This window comes from Carassius gibelio, chromosome A4 (genome assembly GCF_023724105.1).
Source record: "Carassius gibelio isolate Cgi1373 ecotype wild population from Czech Republic chromosome A4, carGib1.2-hapl.c, whole genome shotgun sequence".
NCBI classification, from domain to species: domain Eukaryota; kingdom Metazoa; phylum Chordata; class Actinopteri; order Cypriniformes; family Cyprinidae; genus Carassius; species Carassius gibelio.
Window position 1 is genome coordinate 31008481 of NC_068374.1, and position 12002 is coordinate 31020482.

Below are 12002 nucleotides of genomic sequence, written 5' to 3' on the forward strand. Positions count from 1 at the left end.
AATTAAAGTAATTAATATAAGTTTTATTTTTACTAACTTCTGACTGCTTGTGATACATTCTTGTAAGAGTATTTTACCAGATGCTTTGTACAAAGAAGCAGATCTTTCCTAAGAACAGCAGTTAAATCGTAGCCATCAGTGTACAGTAATGGCTTTAACTAATTGCTTTCAGTCAAAAAAAAAAAAAAAAAAAAAAAGATTTTCACCTCATCCTGGTGGTGTATTTTGAGTCTAAACTTGCAATAAAGCTACACTTAACACACCACAAATAACTGCATTTACCAGGAGTTTCCCAGCATACTTTTTATGCTGTAATTTCTCACTGTACAGTAAAAACTCTCTTCTTTTCTGCTCACAGGGTCTCAGAGGACATCAACACCATGACCTTGTAACTCCCTGAGTGCTTCCTCTTGGGAATGGACACCTCAGAAAGTACCTCTAATCAGCAGGTCCCATGCAGAATCACTCATGTATTTTAAACGTTTCTGCTTCACTCAGCACTAAATGCTGTGGGCCGTGAATGCATAATTAGCAGCTGCTTATTGAGGAGGAAATGTTGTGGCAATTCATTTAAATTAAGACTTAATTTTCAATTTTCAATTGCTACAAATTCTTCAGCACAAGAAAAATGTGAAGATTATGCTGAGCCATTTGTGCCTGTGATAAACTTGTTAATATGTAATTAACATTCTTTTTGACTTTCAGTTTATACTGTTGATTAGTATCTTTTTTATGTCTATGTGTATGTCAGAAATGCATTTCTGCCATTGTGATTGGCATTGTGTTGTAAATGCACACTTTACCACAAGGGGACATCGGCTGACACTGTTTGCCAAGAGCTGGATAAGCACACTGGTGTAGCAGGTTGAAACTAAATTCGTTTTCTATATCTAAAGGCTCCCAATTTATTTATCTAAACAGTGTGTTGATTTATGGCTTTTCGTCTGGAATAAAACTGATTTCAAATGACATTAATAACTCTGGGTGTCTCGTTTTTTTTCTTTCTGGTCTTTCCAGCTTCTGCATTATTTACCAGCACATGCCCAAAGTTTTTCCACCAACCTGACCACAGTCTCTTAATGAAGATTGGGATTTTTAGGCCAGTACTCCATGCTCTGATGAACTTGCTCTTGTAAATACATGATGAATGCATGAGCACAGTGAGTTCAGTATTACCGTACAGCAGCAGTTCATCATCTAAGAAATCAAATGACTTGGTTTATAAAACATTATAAATTATACATTTATTCATGTATCTACTATGCCTTTTGAATTTATAAGGTTTAACTTAATGATTTAACAAAAATATATATAAATTTTATAATTTTATTAAAATTTTTATTTTATTTATACTTTGATATTTTTTATTAGTTGTAATAATATTATACCTTTTAGCTGAAATGTAGTTTTATTAAATTAATGAATAAATAAATAATGAACTGAAAGACACTTCTATCCTTATTACACTGTTATTTTATTTATGCAAGTGCATGTAGTTTCCAAGCTATTCATATTAATAATAGTATTATGTTTATATGTGCATGTAGTTTCTACCATAAAAAGTACAATACATTAACTCAATTATTGATGTATATGTAAATGCATGTTGTTTATATTAAACAATGCACAATGTATAATGTTTCAGCTAAAATTCAAATTTATTAAACACATAAATGAATAACAAACAAACCTTCCCATATTGTTTGAATCAGATTTACAAAATAAAAACAATAGCTACAATAATTAACTGTGGTTACTATATGGGAAATTGTATACTTTTTATTTTACGCATTATGTGGCAGACTTTGGTTTGAAATTGGCCTACTGTGTCATATGGATATATAAAAATGTCAAACCACTAACTAAAAACCTTCAGGTTGATTGCAATGATGGCTTTATTTTTTGAAGAAACTTAAAATGCACTTTTTGATCTCTTTGAATTCAACTGCAGATTTAAAAAATATACTTGGGACTTTTAAAACTCGTAAAAAGCGAATAGAAAAAAGTGTTAGGACAAGTCAAATGGAAACATAGTTGCTGTTATGAGATAGAGATAAAAGCATTTTTACAGTGTGGGCGCGCTCATTCGCCGCGCGGCGAGAGGGGGCGGAGTCTCGCTCGCCGCTGTAGTCTAGTGTGCGGAGGAAGGTAGTGCACTCCAGGGAGCTGCGCGGAGATCTTTGAGACACGGACGCAGGCGGCAGCAGCGAGAGCATCAGCATCAAACACAAACCCGCTGTACGGGGCTCGGCAGCCTCCCTCCGTCCCTGTCTCTCCGTGCCCAGCCATGAAACAGATGTTACTGGACCTCATGAGGATGAGTAGGATCTGCCGGATGGTGCTGGCCACTTGTTTAGGATCTTTTATTCTGGTCATCTTCTATTTCCAAAGTATGTTCCAACCAGGTAGGTGTGACGGTTTCACCCTAAAGGCTTTTAATCGATTTAAGATGCCCATTTGTAGCCCGTGACATGCTGATTTAGTGTGGAAGAATGTTATTAATAATCAATGAGCTGTTTGAAGGAGCGCATATCGATCAGCAGCAGCGAGTGAATGATGTACTGACTCACATCAGAGCTCCAGCTGTCTGTAGCCTGTTTAGTCTATGTATTTTTAATCCTTTACTTATATGAAACAGAATGGGTAGAGTGTTTCGTGTTGTGGAGGGACGGTCATTGTCTCCGGGGCCGGTATACAGTAGAGTCACTGTACTGAATCACACAGCTGACACGCTGTACAAACATAGGCTACATAGATCATTACCGACACACAGTTGACATACAATCGCCCTGCTGCTTCTGTTCATTACAGTTACTTATATTGTTGTGAGATTGAATAGCTACTATGTGAAGTGGACGAACATAAATAAGCTAATTCAATAACCGAGGAAAATACAGCTGAATAATATACCGCAATACCCGTGTATTGTGTAGATTGTGCTTTACTGGTTGAGCAATTTACCTTCACGAGACAATCAGTCAGTCAATCAATCAACCAACCAAATCTATCTATCTAGTCTAATCCCACTTGAACTCCACATAGGCGACATTGTGCATAGAAAACATCTGGAAATTCAGATAAAGTACAGTTTTAAAGCTATCTATCTATCTATCTATCTATCTATCTATCTATCTATCTATCTATCTATCTATCTATCTATCATATGAACTCCACATATGTTGTGCATAGAACACATTTGTTGATGAATGATGTAGGACTGATAATTACGCCTGTCTGTTAGACTTTTCCGTTGTCAAACTCACCGGTCTGGTTCATCCTGACCAGAGCATGTAGCATGTCATCTGTTTTTTTGGGGGGGGGGGGTTTTCCCATGTGCTGTGGATGGAAGATCCAGATAAGGACAATGAAACCTGTGTAGTAGTGCAGGGGAGAGTGATGTGTCGGGAACGGCGAGTCATCAGCTTCACCGATATGTGGAGGTTCTCAGAAGTCCGCTGGAATGCCCATGTCATCATTGTCCCACTCAAAGGGGATGCTGAAAGCAGACAGAGGAACTGATGAGCTCAGGCACACTCATCCAGATCTGCACTTGATGTTTCACAGATGCACATTAGGACACATGGCTTCCTGTGTTTTATTTATTTAAATATATAGTTCAACTGAAAAAAGAAAATATACTCACCCTCAGGCCATCCAAGATGTAGATGAGTTTGTTTCTTCATCGGAAACAGATTTGGAGAAATTCAGCATTACATTACATGCTCCCCAATGGATCTTCTGCGGTGAATGGGTGCCGTCAGAATGAGTCCAAACAGTTGATAAAAACATCATAATAATCCAAAAGAAATCGACACAAGATTCATCAGTAAGAAATTTTAAATCTTTGCTTCTGGCCAAAATATGAGTCTTCTATCTATTATAATCCTTTTTCCAGTGAAAAAGTCGTGTATGAATCAGGAGATAAATGTGGACAGATCAAGGACTGTTTACAAGCGAAGACAGTCCAAAACATCAACAACAAGAAACAATGGTTTAAGGATGGATTTGTTTCTTACCAACACGCATATTTTTGCTTTTCAAGACTTAAAGTGATGGACTGGACTTGTGTGAATTACTTGTGAATTAATTTACTCTCATTCTCACAGCACCCATTCACCACAGAGGATCCATTGAGGAGCAAGTGATGCTAAATCAAATCTCCAAATCTGTTCCAATGAAGAAACAAACTCATTAACCTACTCATGTCAATTTTGAGCAAATTAAAAATTTTGGGTGGTCTAGTCCTTTTCTTTGTTCCAAAGCGTCACTGGGGTGCAGTGGCATCCCATGGTCTGTTGTGATGTATGGGCATTTTTTGCATGGTGGTACGAGCAGCTGTTTCTAAACGCATCTGTGCATCCCACATGCTTATGAACAATGTCTAATACAACAGTCTCCCTTATGCTCGACAGTGGCTTGACAGTTGCTTTAGTTTCCTCTTCCGTTTATGTGTGTGTGTGTGTGTGTGTGTGTGTCTATGGATACATGCCCATGCTCTTTTCTCCTTTCCTCCCCCATGTGACCTGATTATGCACTCTAGCCTACAAACATAGCCTGAGAACACACTGGCAAAGCACGAGACACACACTCACACTGGAAAGCGCCTCAAGTGGACCTGAGCAGTTGAATGACGGGCTGACTTAATGCTTCAGTGTGTTTATGGTGATCAGAGAATGAGAAAAAATCAGGGTTACAGTGATTGGTTCCAATTTTTTTTTTTAACTAAGTACCTTCTATTCCATTAGACCTAATACAATATGCATGCTAACATGATTTAATTATGAATAAATCAGCTTCATAGTTCTGCTTTTAAATCTCCCAAAAATTGTACAGTGACCTCTTTTAAAGAAACTGAGGGTAAATTATTTTCAATGGTAATCAGTATTTTAACCTGGAATATTTGTTTAATATCTCAAATATTTTTCAAAAGAGGTCTGTGCTCTGATATGTCAATATACAAAAGCAAAAACCAGAGATTTCAATATTTCTCATCACATTTCTCTGTGTTAAATGTATCCGAGCTACGTAATCCACTTTTAATAGCTTAGTTGTTTCTATTTTTAATTCTCAATATTTTATATTTTGATAATTTAATAATTAGGAATTTTAGAAGAAACATCTGAGAAAAAAATATTTTAATTAAGAATAACGGAGAACTGTTGATTAAGAGCAACGTCAGAGTAATACAGTTTTGCTCTGGGCAGGACTGGAGAGATCGAAGGAAATATGGGGTGGAAAGGAACCAAAATGAATTGAGATAAGAGATAAGGAATGTCTGTGGGGAACTCAACATTCCTTCGGGGTTTGTTACTCAGGGCCAGGACGAGGACCCAGACCAGTAGCCCAAAGAATCCCGGCTCTTCCTATGAGCTTAGATAAAGCCATCTTTCTGCATTTGTGTGATCAACTTTCCCTGATGTACGGCAGTCTTTCTTCTTTATCTTCCGTGTCTGTTGAGAAGGACTGGCATTTGAGGTTTATGAATGATAAAGGTCACGCCAACATGAACACAAATGACATACCAAAGCTCAAATCACACTCTCTGTTTGCCGTTGAGCAAGTGTCTGCCTGCCTGTTTTTTTATTTTGTCCTTTTTTTGAGAATGCATATGTAGGATACCCTGTTTGTGTGATCTTCGTGGGCCCGTTGTTTTTCGAGCTCTTGCCATCAGTTTGCACACACCCACATGCTCAAGCTGGTCCCAGAGAGATGTAGACACTGGTACAGCTGGAATACATTTTAATAGTTTAATCATATGATATGCTGTCATAATGTTTTGATATTACAAAAAAAAAATATATAACTATTAAAAAAATTATATATATATATATATATATATATATATATATATATATATATATATATATATATTAATGTTACACACACAAACACACACACACACACATATATATATATATATATATGTATATATGTATATATATATATATATATATATATATATATATATATATATATATATATATATATATATATATATATATATATATGTATATATGTATATATATATATATATATATATATATATATATATATATATATAATGCATTTTTTATAACCCAGAGCCAGAGCTTCTATTGTTGGAGCCCATCACACCAATTTGGTTAATATCCATCTGCTGAAACGGATTGAATTTGTGGCTCACACTCACTGATTTCATGTTTTTGGGTAGCTTCTGCTATCACACCTGCTTTCAAAACATGCAGCTTATCTCCAAAAAGCTTGTATCCCTGGAGAATGTCAACTGTAGGAATCCCTAGCATATCTGAAAGGCTTCCTTGTTCTTTCAGTTCGGTTGATGTCAGAAGCCACGCCTGCAGAAAGACGGGCATGTGCTTTCTGTCCATCTGTCTCCGTCTCTCTTGTCCTTTCTGTCTCTCCTATGGTTAATTGTTCAGATAATTCCCATTGCTGCCATATGTGTAACATAAAAGGTATGCACATGTTTGTGGTTTATTAGTCAGCCCATTAGGCTCATTAAGCCCAGTTTGCACCGTCTGCAGCTCGTTGTCGTGGGAGGAGCCACGTCTTAATGATGGAAAACGGCAAAAGTGTCATTTACCAAATGCAACATCTGGATGCCAGCCACCCGCGCATCTAGAAGAATGAAGAAAGATCTCTGTGTATGGCTGATTATATCCTAAATCCCATAATAACTTAGCTTTTTTTAGGAGCTGGTGCTTTAAATATTTTGGTAAAGTGAGTTTGTTTTGCATGATTATGTGTTGCTCCTTTTCTGAATTTGATAATTACAGATTCGGGAGGTCATGGTGTGTGCAGATCCCAGAAGAAGTGCTCGGAGGTTGTTCTTTTATAGCTTAGGAGAGATAAAGTTCTCAGATACACTTTATGTAAGTGATTTGGTTTCGATATTGTTCCTAAAAGTCTTTAGGAGGAATAAAATTAGACAATTGTTGACAAACAGCAAAAGTATAGAGGTCTAAAATGACTGTGTGTGCTGATATTTTTAACATGTGGAGTCTTCCAAAAATCAGCAGGAGACTTCTAGGAGAATCAAATAAGATCTCATTTTGTGCTTTTTTTCTATGGGGACAATAAAGTGTTGATATGTTTGTGTGTGTGTCTCATTAGGGCCTTTGTCAGCCTACTAGCTGCAGTCATTATGCTCAGCGTGGAGTGTCAGCATGCACTGAATTGAGTGTTTTGCTGGCAAGAGTATTGATAAGCATTGATCTTGCTGTACTTTAGACTGTTAATAGGAGAGAAGAAGAGGAACCTAACCACTTTTGGCTATTGTTTATGCCCATTAACATGATGAGAGGGAGAGGTCACATTTTTCGACAGTGTGAACTATGAACCCAATAATGGGATGATAATGGCTAATAACACACACACACACACACACACACACACACACACACACACACACACACACACACACACACACACACAATCAGATTAACAAAACAATCAGATATTAAATTATGTTAATGATATTACTTTTATTAATTTTATAAGCTCTATTGACTTATTAGAGAATATTATATACAATAAATATAAATACAAAATAATAACAATATATTAATTTAATATAAAAAGATAGTAACACAGTAGTAATAAAAAAAACAAAAAATTTACAGCCAACTCACATAGATATAATATAATATACAGAATATATTTTCTTTTTTATCAGTATTTTTTTGGTTATTGGTTCTGACATACGACCTGTACATTTCTTTGTGAGTTTTTCACATTCAGGCTGCGCAAGTCTTGGGATTTGTTCCGAATTAATTACATTCTTGAAAAGTCCTAAAGTGAATTATGGGTTTTAATAAGGGAAAGGGTTTGACTGTGTGTCTATGCTTTCAGGAGGGGTGTGTATTTATACAGACTTCTCCTGACTATTGTGTTTTTTTTTTTTTTTTTTTTTAAAAAGACCATTAATAGCCATAGTTGAATTATCTATTACTATCCACTTCTACTGAACAAGTACACTTGTCTTAAACACACACTTAATGCACATATGAGGGTGCTTTGTTCTAGCAATACTTGATAGCTCATCCTGTCCGTTGATTAAAACATATTTATCAATGTAGATAAAGATAAAGGATAAGCGAGGCAATTAGAAAGAGGCAAAGAAAAGCACAAGTGAAAACTTGCGTGAGAAGATATGTGACGATGGAGAAATACCACATTTCACAGGGTGTAAGCGATCACCATGGAAACAGTGGCATGTATGAGGTGTGTTTTGGGGGATGGTGTGTGAGAGTATAAACAGGTGTTCGTACATGTGCGTGTGTGTTAGCGGTGTGGAGGCTTCTCTTTTGTAGGTGTTTGTAAGCATGTGGGCGTGAGGGCTCACTCCTTTGAATAATAAGATAATGGGTGGATCCCACGAGACCCTGTGGCTGCTATTCATGTTCATTCATTTAATCCCTCTTCCTCAATGGCAGGAGTCGAGACATTGAGCAATCGCATCTGGCATGAAGAGACACATGACACATGATATGAGTACAGATTTGAGGTGGTTGTAATGGAGGAGATTTGAGGAGATTTGAAATGGTTGTATAAGCATAAACATATTTTTGGATGTTAAAAATTTTTTTTTTCATATATCCACTAAAAAATATGTGTTTGTTTGAGCGCATGATCAACTATAGAAAAACAAAATTGGTTCAGCCAATGGCGTTAGAAGATGAGTAGAGTGTTCGGGGGAAACCCATTTGAAAACAGTCTTTATTTTTGTTTGGTCAAGCTTGTGGTATACAAATTACATTTCAAATAGGAAAAAAAGTGATTTAAATAGTGGTAAAATATACACATTTACTTAAATTGTAACCTGAAATCTTGAAAACAGTTAATGCTCATAAATATGGATGTATATTCATGCCCACATTACTACGTTATGTGACGTTATTACAAACAACGGCAGATTGGGTAATTTCTGAGAGCTTCTTGGAGTAACAAGGAGACTTCTGAAATAACAAGACTGATTTTATATACCAATAACTGAATAAGTAATATTGAGTAACATACATTATAAAAACAATATTGCCAGTTACTCTGTCTGTTTTTGCACTGCCTAAAAAAAATATTTTTAATGGTTGATTGAATGATTTGGTGATTCATTCATAGAAATAGTCACTTGTTTCATTCATTAATGGAGCAGCACTGTTAAACGAATGAATGATTCAATGACTCACTTGTAAACTCACTTACCCATTTCATTCCTGAATGAAGCTGCATGTTTGAACAAATCGATTAAATAAATGAATGCATCTATGACTCTCTACTAAAGACACCTCGCCACCTACTGGCAAAACAATGTAACCTGCAGAACGAATCAACGAAACAACAAGGATAACAACTATAATGATAACTAAATTATAGCTATAACTATGACGTTTTAATATTTGTAATGAGCAAACAATATAATCTGAGTAACTTTCAGAACATTTCTTTTCCCTACTAAAAAAACTACAAAAACATTGACAGCCAATCAGAGTCTACACAACTTTAAAGACCTTGAGCATTTAAAGAGACACACAACATAACTGTATTGTGTGTTGATAATAAACCAAATGTTATCATGTGTAGATGTGGACACTAATATTGTTATTGTTATAGCTAGAGTTTTTTTTTTTTTTTTGGTGTGAATTGGCTTTAATACACAGACTGTCAAACATTAAACTCCTGTAATGTGAAGGTCCTGCTATATTGTGTATTGAAGGTCCTATGTTTTATTGTAAAGTGAATATATGGGATGACCCTGAAGTGTGTATTTCAATAGATTCCTGCTGCATTAAGATGTGTTACAATGGCCTTGTCCCTCACACAGTCAATAAGTGGAAGCATTTGTGTTTTGTGACACTGTTGAAGGTCCTGTAATAATTTGCATCCAGATTGACTGGTTTGACTACTTTTAACCCCCGCCCCACCACCCCCGGACTATTTTAAGATCTCACTGTTGCATAGTTCTCTTCCAGTCTGTAATTTTGTGGTATGTGCATGTGTGTGTGTATTTCAGCTACTTTAAAACCATACCATTCTGTTTTGAGAATAAGGAAGAGAAACTTGGACGTTACGTAGAGAACAGATATTGCCTATAAATCATGTGGAAGTGTGTGTGTTTGAGTGAATAGTGGTGCTGTATAGAGTCTCATTCCAAGCCTCAAAGCCAGAGCAAAGACTGATTGCTCTTGGTCTTTTGTTTGCTTAATTCATATTTTTTGTCAATTTTCTTGGTTTTTAAAAGAATGTCCTTGGCCATGACTTGAAGACATCCCATCAGTGCACTTCCCTGTACATGTTACCATGGCAACAGTCACAGTGGCCCTTATGGGGGACTTTTGGTAAGAGGTAGCAGGTGATTTACGGGCCTGATTTTCAGAGCATGCTCAAAATAGTAAGATTAAACAAAGAGCCAAAACAGTGCACAACACTGATCACAGGGACAGCATATAAAAGCAGCCATTGTGCAAGATCTATGGGTTTAAAATTGTCTCAAATATGACACTGGGATTTTTTTTTTTCATGAAGTCTAACAGATGAGTACTATTACATTTTGTGGCTCCTTTATTTGCTGCAATCTACTATTTCATATTTAATTTTCATATTTCTGCCTAGAATGAACATATTATCAAGTGATTGCATTAATTATTTCATTATCTTTTTTTTCGTGTGACTTTTTAATATGAAATGTATAATTGCTCCCAATCAAATATTTGCAAACAAATACTGCACAGAGTAGAATTAATTTTTTTTAATGAACTGAAATTGAAATATTAAAATATTTACCTACAAATATAGTAATATTTATATTTTCCATTAACAGTGTTGCTAATATTATAGTAAATTAATAATAAATATTATAGTGAATGAATAACAAAAATAATAATGATAATAATAATAATAATAATTATTAATATTATTATTAGTAGTAATTTACAATAATATTAATGTTGGCTGGGTTCCAAAAATCATCAGTAATAATAATAATAATAATAATAATAATTATTATTATTATTATTATTGTAAAAGTTAGAGCATTATAGTTTAAAATACATTATTATTATTATTATTTGGAATAGTATTGCTTAAAAGATAATATTGTTAAACACAGTCAAAGGGTGCCGGAAACCTCATAATGGAGTTTTGAGGGATCACAAACTTTGCTGCTGTGATGTAAAGATACAGCGTATTAGTGTATAACAATCACAGTGTCAAATAATCACATATGGCCATATATAATTGATAATGCTGTATGGAACCAAAACTTTAATATATGCCAAGGTGAGCAAAGCACAAGAGGGAGAGGAGATTCAAACTGGAAAATGCTTAACCGCACTTGTAATTTGGGGGTTGTTTGATTTAATGAAGCTAATTAGAGGTGTAAGTGTGTGATCTAATCAAACCACTCTCTAAACAGAAGGACTGTGGATGTGAGAGGCCCATCAGTCTGACCCCACCATCCACACCCCCGTGTAGAGCAGTAATGGTACGCTCCTGTGCTAATGGACTGCATGGATCACTGTTGTGGGTCTCCGGGGTAGGATCGGTGAGCACATTATTTGGGTTGTTGTATCTCCCCAACTTTTCTGCATGCCACTCTCAGTCTAAAATATTAATGAGGTTCCTCGGGTCAAATCAGCTCCAGTCTCGCACACTTAGACCTTGATTGATAATAAAAAGACCAGCCACTTAGACAGGAAGACAACATTTGACCCCCATGAATAGCAGACAACTACAATCCGTTTGGTTTTAAGATGCCATTTAGAGAGAGGTTTACAGTTTTACACAAGTAAAATAGGTTGCAAATGATGACTTTATGTGATTTGAGTGCAGAAAAGTGTGATAGAATAAAAAGAGGTATACATGCCTTGCAAGCGCTGTAAAGGTGTACAGATTGCACACGAGTGTGTTCAGGCCATATCCTCTCATTACAGTGCGATATGGATATGATAAATGTCAGGTCTTGACGCTCTGCAATGGAAAGAGAGATGTTTGAAATGATTGAAGTCATG

At 35.7% G+C, this 12002-nt stretch overlaps 1 protein-coding gene across 2 annotated transcripts in view; it reads left to right on the forward strand.

Moving 5' to 3' along the window:
* Nucleotides 1–2134: 2134 nt before the first annotated feature.
* The window catches only part of LOC127977036 (carbohydrate sulfotransferase 11), a 35026-nt gene continuing 25158 nt past the window's right edge, over nt 2135–12002 (forward strand). Inside the window, exon 1 of one of the 2 annotated variants that reach the window (XM_052581695.1) lies at nt 2135–2390. In XM_052581695.1, the coding sequence (XP_052437655.1) occupies nt 2288–2390 (103 nt within the window). In that variant the 5' untranslated portion in view covers nt 2135–2287. Of the gene's footprint in view, nt 2406–12002 lie in introns of both variants that reach the window. The other variant, XM_052581686.1, reaches the window with a different exon arrangement.